Source organism: Mixophyes fleayi, chromosome 2, assembly GCF_038048845.1.
Source record: "Mixophyes fleayi isolate aMixFle1 chromosome 2, aMixFle1.hap1, whole genome shotgun sequence".
NCBI lineage: Eukaryota > Metazoa > Chordata > Amphibia > Anura > Limnodynastidae > Mixophyes > Mixophyes fleayi.
In genome coordinates this window covers 25,991,010-26,008,716 of record NC_134403.1, presented here as the reverse complement: position 1 = coordinate 26,008,716, position 17,707 = coordinate 25,991,010, and the positions used below count along the sequence as shown (strand labels likewise).

The following is a 17,707-nucleotide window of genomic DNA, read 5'->3' as shown; positions in this document are numbered from 1 at the left end:
TGTACTGTTATTTCCTGTTCTGTCCATTGTTTGTACTATGTTCGGCGCTGCAGAAACCACGTGGCGCCTTATAAATAAATAATATTAACTGGGGCCTTGATAAAACCTCTGCTCATCTGACAGACATGCTCTGTTTAACTAAGCACAGTGGCCTAGTGGTTAGCACTTCTGCCTCACAGCACTGGGGTCATAAGTTCAATTCCCGACCATGGCCTTATCTGTGTGGAGTTTGTATGTTCTCCCTGTGTTTGTGTGGGTTTCCTCCCACAATTCAAAAACATACTGGTAGGTTAATTGGCTGCTATCACAAATTGACGTGTGTGTGTTTAGACTGTAAGCTCCACTAGGGCAGGGACTGATGCGAGTTCTCTGAACAGCGCTGCGGAATTAGTGGCGCTATATAAATAAATGATGATGATGACCCCAGTGTGTGACATCATGGCGTTAGTGGTGACCTAGCAGCAGCAGGCCTAGCATGCAAGAATTTTACTTGGGAATTATTGATTGCATTAGGAGAGTCAGATTGCTTTAGCAAATTTGATGCTGCACTACGTAATAATGTGGAGATTGATGATGAACCTGTTGACAGTGAAGATTGCATAAGGTATCTATCTGCTTGTTACTACACATAGTTTTCCTGCTTTTGATAAACTACTTGAATGAACTTGCTGCAAATGATGTAACAGGGAGGAGGCATTTAGATGGTCCCAGCCTCTTAATTGGAGCATCATAAACTCTACAGAAGCCTCGATAAATTTTGTCTGGGTTGGGATAGAAATATTCCTACAATTTTTGGTGTTTTTTGTCAAGGCATGACAATGTTCTTACCATGAGCATGAAGTGGTACCACTGGTGGCTGCGTTACTTCGACACAATCAACATCATCCTCATATTATTCAAGTATAACACATTCATCATTTTTAGAGCCACAAACACCCACCTCATCATGTTGCACATCAGCACTTCCAAAGTAGCATCCTCAATTTCTATGTGTAAATCATCATTATTACTACTCACCCTCACATTTCCAAGTGGTTAAGTAAATTTTGTAAGGAGGCTGCTCTATAATTGCAGAATTCTGAAACGTCAGACTTTCACATAGAAGTTATAGACACCTTTACACTTTCCTCGGAATTCTGCAATACCCCAAATTGTTCTTCTGCCTCCTGTTCCGTTAATCCAGGGATGTGGCTATTTTGGAGGGAACAGACTCATTGGAAGTAGGGGTTGCATGGGAAGTTACAGAAGATGCGTGACCGTGGTGGGCACATGCTTTTGCGATGGGTATTCTAGTATGTACCAGAGCAGTATCAGGAACACTACTAGCAATAAGTGAGCATGTCGAAGACTCTTCTTGCCACTTTGAGTGGTGACGGAATGTTAGCTATTTTCATTTATTTGGACAAATCACCACATTGATCAGTAAATTTTCCCTTAATCCTTACATCAATAGCTGAAGATTTCTTTGAGATTGACTGTGTTTGGATTTTGAGCACACTTTGTTAACCTTTCTTCCCACATCACCTTTTTACTAGTAGAATTTGAAAAAAGTATTACATTTAACAGTACTAGTACTGGGATACTCCAGATCTGCAGACTGATCCACGGTAGACAAGAGAATTAACGCTAATTGACGTTGGAGCCACTTGTAGCTGCTACACCAGGTGAATGCCCAATGAGATAGGGAAAGGAGGACTGGTGCATCATCATCAGCAGCTATTTATATACAGACAATTCAGATACTGCCCCACAATATTTTTCAGATGAATACAATTGGTTAAAAATAAAAAAAATAAAAACTTTATTTTTGGGTTGTGCTGTTCAGAGTCAAACTTCACCCTGGTTTTTGTCCACTCCTAATTAGTTTATGAATATGCTCTCCCTCTACAACTTACTTTATCAGCAGACAACTTCCCCGTATGCCATCAATTCTAAAACGGCAGCCAAGAGCAGGAGGAAGGGCTGTATATATCATACTTGCCAACATTTCTTTTTCTTTTGCCGGGAGATGCCGGCTGGGACGTGGGCGTGCAGGGGGCGGGGCTGCGAAATCGCGTCATTTTGGCCCCGCCCCCGTGACGGAATGACGCAAATCACATCATTTTACAGCCGGGGCGGGGCTAAACGCCGCGATTCCGGGTGAATCGCGGCGTTTAAACTGAATTTTTCCCCCTTCCTATCAGGGAGATTGCCACACTCGTCCGGGAGACTCTCGCAAAATGCGGGAGTCTCCCGGACAATCCGGGAGAGTTGGCAAGTATGGTATATATAAGAATGCAACCGAAAACAAGCGTTTCCCCAAAATTATGTTTTGACTCGTTTTCAGACCTGAATTTGGTGGGACAAAGTCATGGTTCGGTTCAACTTGGCACACACCAAAACTCGATTGGCTTATTTCTTCCGAACCACTTATACCTAATAGCAGTACCAGCTGCCCATACACTGGCAGGAGCATGCTCAGTGCACTCCTGAGAAACATCCTGTGACATCACACTGCCAGCTTTCTTTACATGGGCTTTGAGTATTCAGAAGGTAAATGCAACAGGAACTCCTGCCCACACCAGCAGCTAATTTACATAACTCAATACATTGACAGAAAGGTGCAGTTTTACATATTATTAGTGTAATTGTAGCATCTTCAGAGCTCAATTCCTACTCCTTCCCTGTAACCAGTCAGCAAGGGTGCGATAAAGCAGTTTGAACCCTGCACTTTGCTAGCTTAAAAAAAAAAATAAAAAAAAAAAATATATATATATATATATATCCCACAAACCACCACTTAAAGAGAAAGATCAAAATACATACTAAAATTAATACTTTTTTTTGTAAACACATTTTAGTGTTAATATCTATTTAAATTCACACATGACAGGTCTACTAGTTAAGTACTGGCTCCAAACAACCACTGCCCAGTGGGATAGGCAGTCAGCATGCTAATAGACCTAGCTAGCATGGTGGCAGGGCAGATCAAATCTTTGCAGCAATGTCCTACATATGGTCGCTGAATGTGTAAAGAAAAAAAAAAAAAAAAAAAAGTGTCCAGAAATTTTAGGACTCAATCAGCATCCACGGATTGCAATTAATAATTTGACAAAAAAATATAGCGAGTATTTTTACATTGTTTGTTAACATATTAGATCTTGGTAAATATTGAAAAATGTATAACGAAAACCTAATCAATTGTTTTCCGCGAAAAGAGCATTCACAGACCAAACATATTGACTATATAAGGAAGTGACTGATGTTCAATTGTATGCTATTGTAAAAGCAAGTGACATCTGAAGTGTGTCAGGCTGATTCAGGTTCCATATGGATTGCAGACTATACTGCATGGGAGACCTACTTCTGGATCCAGTCTGGTGGTGCCAACAGTGCACCCGATGACCGATGACTGATGTTCAAGAGAACAGCAGGGAATTTCTGGTGCAGATTGCAACCTAGAGTAAATGCTCTTTGGTTTATATCTGGTCTAATGTCAAGCTTGAAAAGCCACCAACTTCTGTTGAGTGGGTCACGTGGCAGTACCCACCCTGCTCTTCCCATTGTCCAACCAAATTGTGTGCGACAATGTTGGAGAAGTGCAGAAGTTCCAGTTTACAATAGGCAAGTGTAGCACAAAGGCACAGATATTTTAGATCTACTGTTAGTTTTAAATCCACCACAACCCAACAATATATGCCTATACTTGTATGAATATAGTATAAGACCAGCCAAATTTGGGAAATGAGTTGTAGTTTGTTGGGACACTGGTATGTCTGTGCAAGATGGTCAGAAATTTAAGCACAGGGCACTCAAATTCTAAGACTTACCCATCTGGGAATGGAGAAGTAAGAGACATACTGGTGTCACTTATAGGTGGGATTAAGAGCTTCCACCATAAACAAGCCCAGAGCAATGTATGTAGCAGTCACTTTCCAGAGTTGAAAGGACACGACCTGGTCATTTTGTGACCTGTTCCTGGATTGCGGTATAGCTAGAAGAGGAGACAACTATGTCATGAAGGGCTGGGATCTGGTACTGTCGGTACAACGCTGTAGATTTGGCAGAGAGCAAGTAAGGACGGTTCAGTTGCTCGTCTGTTGGGCAAACAATTATTCCTATTCCTGCCATCATGTCTATTGCAGAGACTTCTATAATTTACTAAAAATATTTAAACAAACTGGTTTAGAAACAAATCTTTATTCAGTATCAATACAGATTAATTTTTTTTTTTTTTTTTTTAAAAGGCACATATAAAAATCCCTTTAGATCGAGACAGCTTGAAGTGTACAAGTAAAAAAAAGCATGTTATATTTTTCAATCAAGAGGCAGCATTTTGTTTTTTTAATCATACCCTCCAGCAACCTTTACTAAGGAACACCCTATTGCAATACCCCCCTGTGCGTATCTACCAGTAAGTATGTATTTAATAGAGTTGCAGTTAACGATCAGTCAGGGTGGAGCAGCCCTTTTAGTGAGATTCCCTTTCACATTCCATGAGACATTTTATTTTTTCCAGAGGACATGAAACAGACGGCATGTAAGTGTTATTTAATAACTGAGAACGGCTGTAACCAACGGCAACCAGACATTACTAGTCATGGTCCAATAAACTAATGAATGTGGATGCCCTGGGTTACAGCCTATTTGTGCAATTCCCACATCTGAATCACTGATACTGCACAACTACAAAGCCACCTTTATGCAACTCATTAGGCAATTTGGATTTCCAGCATTAAGCTCTATCACCACTATCTAGTCACAATTAGAGTTTCGGAACAGGTGTTGCAGAAACTGCTATACTTTCAATTGCACACTCATCTGTTCCCCTGCGGATTCTGAAGAAACCAGATTCTCCCCAGGACTCCCCCCAGCTGTTCTTCACGATCCAATACTTCTCCCCTGTCTTTGAGTCGCTTCCATACCCCACCAAGAGAACGGCGTGGTTGGTCAACTGGAATGGGTTGAATTTATCCTGCAACCCAGTGTGGTGGTAAATCCCTCCCGCATAATACATAAAGTCATCATAGACTTCAAAAGATACCGCCAAGGGACCGCCCATGATCAGCTCGTATTTCATATAGGCCTCGTTGCACCCGCCATAGAACCCACCCACATAGTGGTACTCTGCGCTGTAGTATTTATACTGCTGATCTTTCAGAGTGCAGGGCGAGTCACTGCCAGTGTACGGGAAGTCTGCATCTTCCACAATGCCAAAGTCTTGAGCGTATTTGCCAGCAATCAGGTAAGGGAATCCCCCATCGCAACCTGGAATGAAAGGACACAGTTTGTGAATTCACCAACATTCCGCACACAGACGCACACTACTAGATTCTGTATACAGGTAGAGCAGAGTTTATTGCAGTGAAGGGTGGCTGACTAAGTGGTAAGCATGTTTCAATTGAATCAATACAGCAACTGAAGAAGCTAAAATGCGCACATCAAATACTCAAACAAAATTTGTGGCCGCTCAACTGTATTTCCCTGGTACAGGGCGAGCTAGATTGCTCTCTTCACCCCAAAATAAAATGAGACCCATCATTTTATTGCCGATGGCTGTAACAGGTTACCTTCAGGATCCGTTCAGACGTTTTATAAGAATACTTGTACCAAAACCGTTGTGATTATGGTAGTCTACAAAAGTGATTTTACCATGTGGTAGTTAAGCAACATGTAGCTCACCATAGTGAGGCAACAACCGACAAGAGCACACTCTTTTATACACATCTCCTCAATGGGAGCTGTAACAATCTCCTAAAGCAGAGTTTCCCAAACACAGTCCTCAGGGCTCACCAACAGTGCAGGTTTTCTGGATCACATGTGACATAATTAGGACCACCTGTGGGTGTGTTACAATGTATCAGTCAGTAATGACTACACCTGTGCTCCAGCAAGGTGATATGGAAAACCTGCACTGTTGGGGAGCCCCGAGGACTGGATTTGGGAAACCCTGTCCTAAAGGGATTCTGCCCTTGCTTTGGGGCATCTAGTGTGCTTAGATGCCACTGGCCGCATCATTTAGATGAGCTCCACAGTTGCCATTAAGTCTCAGAGGGCAGCACCACTTGAGTATGATGGACAATGAAAAACAAAATAAAATTAGAGTAACAATGGTAATAGGAGTCTAAACTGAACCTTACACAGAACGATCAGAATGTCAGATTAGCTTTAATTTTTACAAGAAAAAAATAAATAAAGTTGTTCTAGTATAAAAAGGAAGATCACTTAAATCCCCCCTCCCCACTACAACAAATCTGTTTTGTTTGTTCTATTTTAAAGTGACTTATTCCATCATATCAGATCTGTACAGGTTTCCGAAACACTAGGGCAAGATATAGAAGGCAGAAATGTTGTTACCTTGAGAGTAATTACTGCAGGAAACCACCTGCTGAGGGCTCAGTATGGGCTTCTGCTGAAGTCTGGTCATGACCCGGATTCTAGATTCCAGCATTGCCATTGCACCAAAGGAATAGCAGCTCCCACAACTCCCTAAAAATGAAGATACCATGTAGAGCATGCAGATTACTAAAAATCAGACATACGCACTCTTAAAGTCCCTGGCTGAAGTCAAACACTTAACCTTTAGGGTTTGTTCAAACATTTAAATCAGCAAGACGACAGACCTTGGATAAACAGTGTAGATTTAGCCCCATGTCTCAGACAGTGGGAATGTAGGTACAGTAGGAATCAGACAGACCCAATTAGGAAACGCACTTTATTACGTTATGGTTTTGTCCATGCTTGCACACTGGGCACTGACAATTTTTGTCTTCCCAATGGAAGAGAGACAATCAGTACAATAATTATATTTTTCTGTATATCCCTAGGTTATATTTAGTTGGGGGATTTGTTGTTAACACGAGTCGGCTGTGAATAGGTTTCTGGCAATACATTACCTTGATCTCTAACAGGGCTGACGAAATTAGCTCCCTGAATGTTTCTCCAATCCCAGGCATCAGGGAGACCTTGGTATTTCTCATCAGTAGGCATTGGTGCTGGCGGTGGGATGCTGGAAGAGTGAACAATAGTTATCATAACCACATTCAATGTAAGTCCCTGACAACAGCACTTCCAGGATCAGTGATCAATCCCTCATAACCCTGAAAAATGTTAAGACATTTTTGAAATTTGAGATGTTCCAGGTTTTGCTGTAATAAAATTGCCATTGTAAATATGGCCATGAAAAAGCGACAAATTTGTGATCTGATGAAACCGTGGCTTAATACATTTACCCCCAAATGTCTGGTTTGCTGCTGTATGTTCTGCACCTGTATAATTTATTTTACAATCATTGAAACTCCTAATTCTCTATAGTATTTTTCAGTGCAACCTGAGCAGAATTAAAGTATTAATTCTAAATATTTCCAGCAACTTGTTACCACATTGACATTTATACTCTGCTTAGTAAGAATTTCAGTTTCATTTTCTCACCAACACAAGGTCTCATTATAAGCTTACCAGAAGATAGTTATATTTGCACAAAAGTCCACAACCTAATTCTCCTCTTATCAGGAATATATTTACATCTTGCTCCAGAGCTAGTTTACACAGTTGTTACATGATCAGCCCATGTCTGCTTTTATATACACAGACTCCTACACAATATTTGTAAATACCTCGCAATTTTAGATTTACGGCCACCAGCTCTTCTAAGAAGATCCTCCATGGACATTCGTTCATATTCAGGGTACGCTTTCGCAGTCCAAGATTTCTGAACAGAGTTTATTTGTTCCAGAAATGTAGGGTTGTGTTTGAAAGGCTTGCTAGAGAGCCTGCAAGACAAAGTAAAAAAAAAAAAAAAAAGTCACCTAACTCCCATAAGCTAAAGAGTCCGTTTTGTAGTAAGACGCATTTCTAGTCTACATGAGGTATCGTAACCCAATACATAGAACACTATTTTCAGGAATACCAAACAGACCCCAACAAGAGGCTGCAGTATAATTTATGGCCAGCAGATATATGGAGCACTACCATGCAGTAAGTTTACTGTACAATATTTGTAGACTACACAAAGACATGCCCATATATTGTACAGTGCCTCTTACGAAACTGTGTGTGGAAAAATGCGTCAGCCCAAATGGTGGATTATCAAACAACTGGATTGAAGGTTTTTTTTCTCCCCAGTTTCAACCAGAAGGTTATTTATGTGCTGGAGAAGACCTTCTCTAATAAACGTTTGAACATGTTGTGAGCTAATTGGTCACAAGATCATACATTAGTCTAAACAAGACATGCTTTATCAAAGTGTGGGTTGCTGCTTATAGGCAATCTAAAAAAATGTAAATTTTACATATTATACTTCTATACTATACGAGGTATGTCTATTAAATAATGAAACTGATTAAATAACTCGCCTTTTATTTATTGGTATTACAAGTTTAAGGTTTGTCCCCTTCAATATACTCCCCATTTGCACTAATACATCGCTGTAGTCTTGTTTTCCACTGGTCGGAGGCATGGAGCAAATCAATTTCTGTCACTTGTTTCAACATATCTGTCGTTTTCTTCTTTACAGCATCAACTGACTCAAAATGTGTCCCTTTAAGCACCGATTTAACTTTTGGGAAAAGATAAAAATCGCAAGGTGCTAAATCAGGCGAATATGGAGGATGTTCAAGTGCAGTAATGTGTTGGTCGGTCAAAAACGGCTTCACAGAAAGTGCTGTGTGAGCAGGCGCATTGTCCTGGTGAAGACAGAAACCATTTTCCATGTTTGCAGCTGTTTGTTTTTTTTTTTTTTCTTACTCTCTCAGCTTTTTCAAAACTTCCTTACAATAATGCTGATTAACTGTTGTGCCTTCTGGAACCCATTCTTCCAAAATTACACCCTTGATATTGGAAAAAAACCCAAAAAAAACCCAAAAAACCAAGCATTGCTTTGACGAGCTTTTTTCAATCTTGGTGATGACTTTTTTCCAGTGCATTGACTCCTGATTTCAGGATCGTACCGGAAGATCCAGGTCTCATCACAAGTGATTACTTTATGAAACAGGTTTGAATCTGTCATTCTGTTGGTGGTTTGTGCAATTTTTCAAATTGACAAGTTTTAAACTTAGCATTTTTTCGGCACTCTACAGAAAACACAACCAAACTAAATGGTGACTCACAATCAGCTGAACGTCAGTGTTGCAGCTTGTCATGCAGGTTCAGACATGTTCAAGGTTACTATGTATGCAGTTATAACTGGTTCCGACTGCTTTGTTTACTAGGTGGAATCACAGTCTCGTTATTTAATAGACATAACTCGTATGTACATAAATATACTAGAATTCCTGTTTTGACAATAGAACACATGAAATGGAGAAATATCTACATACAACCCAGGAAAGTATCAAGCCCCCCTCAGACACAACTCACCATCCTCCTTCCTTTGGGTACGGTGATGGATTTACTCTTTCACCTGATTTGGACGAAACTTTCTTCCCAACAAAGCAAGCCCAGTTACGTCCCAGCACATCATGCACCCAGCCAGGAAAAGTATCATGGCAGTAACTGGTGATATTTGAGTCACGTTGTTCATACTAAAAGTGGAAGGGACAATTCAAGGTGAGTGAAAATGTGTAAAACAGTGTTAAAAACAAAAATCAAGGATCCATGAGATGGCTCATAAGTCATGGCCTATTTTATGCAGGATATTCAAGAAATGTGGGCCCACAGAAACATTTTGAAGGACAGTAAGTGGTCTTCCAGTTTGGACAACCAGGATATATAACTTTGTGTAAAAATAATAATTTGCAACCAATTTTGGATTCCTCCCATCTTCAAGCTGATCATTTTTGCCAGAAGAAACTGCAGACTGAATGCGTCCAATCCCTTCAGTGAGTAATGTGTTGATTGACAATTCCTGCTGTAATAGTGCTGGGACTGTCAATCATTGCACAGAGGTTGGCTGCCCTTCTACGGTATCATACAAGTGTTCCATCTAACATGCAATGGTTACTTTCCTGGAATTCAATGCAAAATTAAGGGGCCAGTATCATTGTAAATTTTCTATCTAAAAGGAAATTAAGTGGCTTTATCCTTCAAAGGTCATAACTTTTGGATTCAATGAAAGTCCATGGGGACTAATAATTTCAGTGAACATCATATGTAAAGGGCTTTGGGTGAGCCGACATGTCAGCTACTATTGGAGCAGTGTTGTACCAAGCTCTTCCTTCCCTCAACTACCCCAAGCACAGATATATGTGAAATACACACTTTCTGTAAAAGAAACTGGCAATGTTAAACAGGATACATTATGGGACCCAAAGGAGACCCAGACCCTCAATGTATCCACATTAAAAACAAAAAAAACCTTTAATACCAAGATGTATAAATCATTTACGGCCCCTCACCCACTGGCGTCACATGAAGCCTTCACTAATTTTTTTTTTTTTTTTACTTTTTATCTCTGGTAATGGCATGGAAATGGATATTGGACCTATTGGCACCAATAATGTGCTTGTAGTAAGGAGTTCCTTTTTGATGCTGGATGCTCTACCCAACTGCATCCAGTAAGTGAACACAAAGAAATCCTTGTAATGGCCTCACATAGAATTCAGGGGACAATTAGGGGTCAAGTTATCTACAGAAGGAGGCTACTGCCATCAGGGAATACAGTCGCCATGAAGGAGTGTACTTGGTCTGCAGCAATGTTTTAGGTCGAGTCCCAACATCCACATGAATGCCAGGACCCAAGGTTTCCCAGCAGAACATTGCAAGCTGGCAGAGGCAATGCGAGGCTCTAGGCATTCTTCGCATAACGCATCCTGCCATCTTTTTCCCTGGTAAACAATGCACACGCACCCAGCCGTCCACACGATGTAAAAGAAAATGTGACTCATCAGATCAGGCCACCGTCTTCCATTGCTCCATGGTCCAGTTCAGGCGCTCACCTGCGCATTGTACTCACTTTCAGTGGTGGACAGGGGTCAGCGGTGGACAGGGGTCAGCACACAGTGCACAGCAGCTTGCTGCATTGCACTATATGTTCTGACATCTTTCGATCATAACCAGCATTAACTTCTTCAGCAATTTGTGCTACAGTAGCTCTTCTGTAGGATTGGACCAGACGGGCTAGACTTCACTCCCCACGTGCATCAATGAGCCTTGTGTGCCCATAACCCTGTTGGCAGATCTCCGCTTGTTCTTCCTTGGGCCCTTTTGGTAGGTACCAACCACTGCATAGCGGGAACACACCCCAAGAGCTGCCGTTTTAGAGATGCTCTGACCCAGTCGTCTAGCCATCACAATTTGCCCCTTTTCAAAGTCACTCAGACCCTTACACTTGCCCATTTTTCCTCCAGCACATCAACTTCAATAACTGGCTGTTCACTTGCTACCCAATGTATCCCACCCCTTGACAGGTGCCATTGTAACAAGATAATCAGTGTTATTCACTTCACTTGTCAGTGGCTTTAATGTTGCGGCTGATCTGTGTATATTCAATTGATACATACCTTGAAAAATGCAAACCACTTGTAGTTATTTATTACAATTTCAAAACCTTGATTGTAGATTAGAGTAAAGAATCCCAGATTTCCAAACTCATCTTCCGCCACATTTAGTTCCTTCATAGTGATTTTTAATGATTTTTCCACTGGACCTGTAAGGATAGAATTTTAGGTCTTGCGAAATCAATTACTTTGACACCTTGCAGATCCCAGATGAAGTAACAGTTTTGTTAGTCTTTAATATTGAAGGTCTATCTGAATGTTATTCGACTCAATATATTTACACATTATGGGTATATTTATTTCTTGTTTGCCGTGACCATTGTCCATGATTTGGAGCAGAGTGTTTCCTATGAAAAGAGGCAATTCAGGATCTGACTTCACAAGCCTGCCAGAAAAATATACTCAATGCTCAATAACAGCTTGATAAAGACTGAGGGGTATATTTACTAAACTGCAGGTTTGAAAAAAAGGGGAGATGTTGCCTATAGCAACCAATCAGATTCTAGCTGTCATTTTGTAGAATGTACTAAATAACTAGAATCTGATTGGTTGCTATAGGCAACATCTCCCCTATTTCAAACCCACAGTTTAGTAAATCTAATCCTGAGACTACAAGCCTCCGATTGTTTTAAAATCTGTATAGGCAACTGTATATAAGACCATTTGACATTCTTTTCTTTCATCCACAACTCCTTCCCTCACACCCTAGTCAGGTAGTCAATACGACCAACTTGTCATACGGTTTGAGATGGAGAATTTGGGCAAGTGGGCAAGACACTAGCTGGGACGTTCAGAGACTGAAGTTATGGCTTGGAATCTGCACAGTAAAGTGTCTGCAAAAGCTTCTGGGTACTTTTAGTACCCTTCTGAAAAAGTGTATTCCTTTGTAATTTTTAAGTATACTTAGAAAGTAACTGGAGTAAACTGGACTAAGTTAGCATTTAGTGATTATTCCTGAGCAGTGGTGAATTGGTAGCACTGAAAGGGTTACATGCAACACTCAGTATTCTGCACTCTTCCCAACATTCCGATATAACGAGCACAGCTCAGTCAGTCTATATAGCATCTTAGTCTGATTGGGTGGTGAGGTCTTCTCACCAGCTTTATTCTAACCCACTTCTAGCCTATGCTTCAGCCAAGTCCATTCATGCTTCTACTAGTACTTTCTAATGTGATCAGATCCTTCTCTGCAATCCATTTGTGATGCCCCTAAAATATGTTTCCCACTCTTTTAAGACACTGGCCTGGCAATAAAGCTTTTGTAGCAGTTGCCTGAAAGGAAAGATGTATTACATTAGTTTTTCAACCATGTGCCAAGACATACCGATGAGTAGTAAATACAGAGATTGTTCAGGGAGTAACGTCTAGAGAGCGATACCTTGACGGTGTAAGGACAGAAAGAGGTGGATCTTTCACTAAGCTTCCAGGGAAACAATTACTGGCTATAGCTCACAATCAGACATATGCCACTTCAGCTTTGAGAGATTCCCCATCTACTCAAAAATATGTGAACAGTATTTAAAAGAGGTGTATACAGTTTCGTTAAGGACCAGAATTTTTTGGATTATAGGAAAGATCACCGGAACCACCCTTTACCACTCCAAAATGTTTCTGTGGACTACCTGTAATTATATACAGTAGACTTTGTAACTAGATTAAGATATACAAAATTCAAGTGTTTCAGAGACACCATAGATACATGACATAAGTGATGGGCCTTATTCTCTAACACTTTATGCCTAGCATGTAAAAATTTACAATTTAGTATCCCCCAGCAAAACTTTATTAGTAAATCATGGCTATAGGAGGTTTTCTACCACTGTAATAAGACAGAAAACCAACCCTAACAGCACTGGTTAATACATAGACCTGTAAACTAGAAGTTAGTAACATTGTTAAACTGTAGACTTACATTAAGACCCAGAAAAAGGAATTTTCTTAAAGCATCTGAAAAGTAGGTTGCTACAGAAAAAAATCAATATCCATTACAGTTTAGGATATACAATATTCTATTAGACACCAGATTCTAAAGAGCTTGAAAACAAAAGCACAATATAAAGGGAAACAATCTGAATAATCAGGGGTCTATTTACTAAGGTGCGATGAGCCATACAAATGGAGAAAACAGCAGTTTTCCCTGTAATATGGCCATCTCATCTTATTGCATCATTTACATAGATTTTTCCTACCAGAACACATTTAATAATGTTGAGCCAAGACCTTATATATTAATTTTTGGGACTGTGAACCTATACAGCTTACAAAGCGTCTTTCCGCAGCGAAGCTAAAAATCCTGCAAATGATCATGCAGAGATCCCTACAGGATCACATTCATGCAGCCAGAGCCCTTTGCATACACTGAACTGCGCATGCACGGATATGCTACCAGCACATGCCAAGAATGATCAGTGTTTCAGTGTTAATTTCTCTGGAACAACCTCTACTCCGCTTCCTTTATCAGTTGGCGTCCCACAAGGTTCAGTCCTAGGTCCTCTGTTATTTTCTATCTACACCACTTCTCTAGGAAAACGAATAAGCTCCTTTGGATTTCAGTATCCTCTCTCCATAGATGATACACAACTCTATCTATCCTCTCCTGATCTCTCACCATCTGTGTTGTCTCAGGTCACTGACTGTCTTTCTGCCATTTCATCTTGGATGTCCTCTCGCCAACTCAAACTCCATGTTTCAAAAACATAATTAATAACATTCCCAGCCAACAATAGAAGCTTCCTGCCTGACATTCCTATTTCTGTTAACAGGAACATAAATCCCACCCCGCAAGCTCACTGCCTAGGTGTTATCCTAGGCTCACAAATATCCCCTGTTCCCCACATCAACTCTATATTTACATCATGTTACATACACCTAAAGAACATTTCCAGAATACGTACACTCACACAAGACACTGCAAAAACTTTAATCCATGCACTCATCTCCCACATCAACTATTGCAATTCCCTCCTTACTGGTCTTCCTCAAATCAAACTCTGGCCCCTAAAATCTATTTTGTATGCAGCGGCTAGATTGATTTTCTTTGCAAACCGTTCTTCCTCTGCTGATCCACTCTGTCAGTCTCTACATTAGTTGCCTGTTTTTCAACAAATCCAATATAAAATTCTTCTACTAACATACAAGGCCATCAACAAAATTGCACCAACAAAGATCTCCTCACTCTCAAAATATCGCTCAACTCAACACCTCCATTCAGCATAAGATCTGCGTCTCTCTTCCACTCTCATCACTTCCTCCCATTCTCGGTTACAGGACTTTTTTTAGGCTGCACTCACTTTATGGAATGCAATTCCTCGTACCACAAGTCTTTAGTCTTCAAACCTTCAAGCGTTCTCTGAAAACCCACCTCTTCAGACAAGCTTATAGTATTCCTCTACCACCATCTTAATCTGCCTAGGTTACCCCATTACCACCCTCTACACAGCCAACACAAGACAACAACCCACTGACCAACATAGTTGTGTGACTGAGCATACAGCCCACTAAATACTTTGTAACCTTTGCAGTCTAGCTGGACAAATATTCAATATGATGTAGCACTTACCCTTGTGTATCAAACCATTGTACCATAGATTGTAAGCTTGCGAGCAGGGTTCTCTTACCTCTCTGTCTGTATGTATTACACAGTATTGTTTTATTAATGTTTGCTCCCAATTGTAAAGCGCTACAGAATCTGCTGGCGCTATATAAATAAAAGTTGATGATGAAAATGAATGATCACCATGATGTAAGGAGGATCGCAGCAGTAATAGGAGCAATGCAAAGCCCCCTTCTCTACGGCAGAGTGGGACTTTCACATTACATGACAAACAAGGTGAGTGTTAAGTGTCAGTGTAAATAACTGCAATGCAACATTATGAAAGAGCATTACGCTGCTATACATATTGTTGCCTATCACAGTACACATAGCATAAGTAAATCCTGTCAGTTTAATAAAGCCTTCACTACAGTCCATTAACAAGAATCAACCAAGTACTATATACAGCTGCTGCAGAACCTCTTCAGCAACACAAGAAAGTAACTGACAATTCATAAAAGTGATGTAAAACCATATTTCTCAGAAGACTCTCTAAAGAGTAAACTGGAAGGGACTTTCCTAATAAGTTACACAACTAGAAATAAAAGGACAAGTAACTATCAGAGAATATATGATCATGGATAAAAGTCTGGCCCACAGAGCTTGCTGTTTAATGTACATCAGGTCAGGGGGAAGTAGCTGATTTTAAGAAGAACAGCATCACTTTAAACACCCCCACCTCTCACCCAGGTTGGAGCAATCAATGTCCTTGCTCCGGGCTCCCCCTTTACTCGGGCAGACATGGAACTCCCAGGTGCCCTGGAGGTCCAGGAAGGAGCAGTTAGTCGGGGTGTCAGCAGCCCCAGGCAGCCAGCTGGGTGATGACCAGCACCAAGCACTATCCCTTGACACCAGGCCCAGCTAAGCAGTCACTCTACTCTTACACTCCTAACCAGTATCACTCAACTGTCCCAGCCATATATTTTATTAGTAAATTGGATTTATAAATAATCCTGCGATAACCAGCATTAGAAACCCACTTGTTAATGCATAGACCTGTATTATTGCTAAACTGCAGGCTTGTTTTCAAACCTAAAACAGGTGTTTCTTAAAACATCTGAAAAGTAACAGTTTTAATACAAAACATCAGTATCCATTACAGTTTAGGATATATAATATGGTATTTGACACCAGATTCTAAAGAGCTTGAAAACGAAAGCACAATAGATCAGGAAGTGGCCTGAACACTCAGTTTTGAATCAATTGTACACGTATTATATACAGCTGCTGCAGAACCTCTTCAGTATCACAAAATATTAACTTTCTGACAAATCATAAGAGTTTCAGTTAAGGAAAGTGACACAAACCCAGGTTTCCCAGAAGACTCTATACAGTAATTTGGAGGAACTTTCCCAATGAGAGCGTTAAATAACTAGAAATAAAAGGATAAGTAACTATTAGAGATCATGGATCAGAGTCTGACCCACAGAGCTTGTAATTTAATTTACATCAGATCAATAGGAAGTAGCTGATATTAAGGAGAACAGGGTCACCCTCAACAAAGTGCACCCAGGATGAATTGCAATGGGTGTGAGCCGCCCCCACCTCTCACCCAGGTTGGAGCAGTCGATGTCCTTGTCGCGGGCTCCTCCCTTACTCGGGCTGACTTGGAACTCCCAGGTGCCCTGGAGGTCCGGGAAGGAGCAGTTAGCCGGGGTGTCAGCAGCCCCAGGCCGGCTCCAGGCAGCCAGCAGGGTGATCACCAGCACCGAGCACAGCTTCTCCATCGTCCTTCAGTGAGTGCAGGAGACACCCCGGGGCGCAACGGGTTAAGTAGTGTGCGGGGTCATGTGACAGCGGGGTCATGTGACAGCGGGGGCGGGGGCGAGTCATGTGATGTGTGGACTCTGGGCACAGAGGGTGAGATATGGGGGAGAGGAGTCACTGATCTCCTGCTGGGGCTGGTTGTAATGTGCACAGCACAGATCACACATGTAAGTCCAGATGTAATCTGAAATACACATGGAATTAAAAGATGCAGGAGATTAGCATGTATGGCAAATAACTGCACATAAGCAATTGCAACATGGGCACCCAATTATATATATATATATATATTCCATCAATGCCACTTCACAAGTATCACTCAAAGCTCTGGTGCCTAATATCAGTGCTGTCCATTACACTTGGCACACATGGGTCTTGTTAAAAGTGTGTGTGTGTGTGTGTGTGTGTGTGTCGGGTCCCAGCAACAACAGACAGGGTGGCATAAGCGGTCCATCCTGTCACACAAATGCCATTGGTTAACTAGCCAAAAAATAATTTCAGCTGCTGCTGTCTGGAGCTTCTTGACTGAGGCTAAACCTTTAGTGCATAACCAAGTGAGTTATTTTTATTTCCTCTGCAACTGCCTGGAAAGTGTATTTGGTTCTGATTAGTGCTCACAGCACAAGGCAGTAGGAAAGCGTGATTGCTAAATTCCACCTGATATACATCTTTTACTGTGTAATCACTTTTGCAACAACCGTTTGCGGGTGAGTCAGTCTGTGCAAGATGTGAGGGAGTTTCTCATTTGCAAGCCTCAATTCTGTATCTAAATGGGCAACTGGCAACAGTGAGTTTAGCAAAGGAGTTAAAGATTCTGGACTCTTCCCATAAGCACTGTAGTCTGTAATCACTGCTATCTTTGCCACAGTTATTGTGCAATCCCTGTTATTCTTTTCTTGGTTTAGGGCCCTCTCTGTTCTCATTCCTGTGTTTA

General features: G+C 41.1%; 1 protein-coding gene across 1 annotated transcript; it reads right to left on the bottom strand.

Moving 5' to 3' along the window:
* Positions 1-4,160: 4,160 nt before the first annotated feature.
* Positions 4,161-16,802, bottom strand: LOC142140800 (dipeptidyl peptidase 1-like). The gene is made up of 7 exons (XM_075198709.1): positions 16,559-16,802; positions 11,418-11,563; positions 9,337-9,500; positions 7,596-7,751; positions 6,876-6,988; positions 6,337-6,468; positions 4,161-5,247 (listed from the first exon to the last, which is right to left on the bottom strand). The coding sequence occupies exons 1-7, from the start codon at positions 16,731-16,733 to the stop codon at positions 4,745-4,747; spliced, it is 1,389 nt and encodes a 462-aa protein (XP_075054810.1). The 5' UTR covers positions 16,734-16,802; the 3' UTR covers positions 4,161-4,744.
* Positions 16,803-17,707: the final 905 nt, after the last annotated feature.

What these genes read in the sequence shown, in the direction of transcription:
- LOC142140800 (XM_075198709.1), bottom strand. Translation starts at nt 16,733, where the DNA reads ATGGAGAAGCTGTGCTCGGTGCTGGTGATCACCCTGCTGGCTGCCTGG. An exon ending in CATCGACTGCTCCAACCTGG is followed by an intron (nt 11,564 to 16,558) that starts GTGAGAGGTGGG and finishes CTATCCTTACAG; the next exon opens with GTCCAGTGGAAAAATCATTA. An exon ending in CTGCAGTAATTACTCTCAAG is followed by an intron (nt 5,248 to 6,336) that starts GTAACAACATTT and finishes CTTTCATTCCAG; the next exon opens with GTTGCGATGGGGGATTCCCT.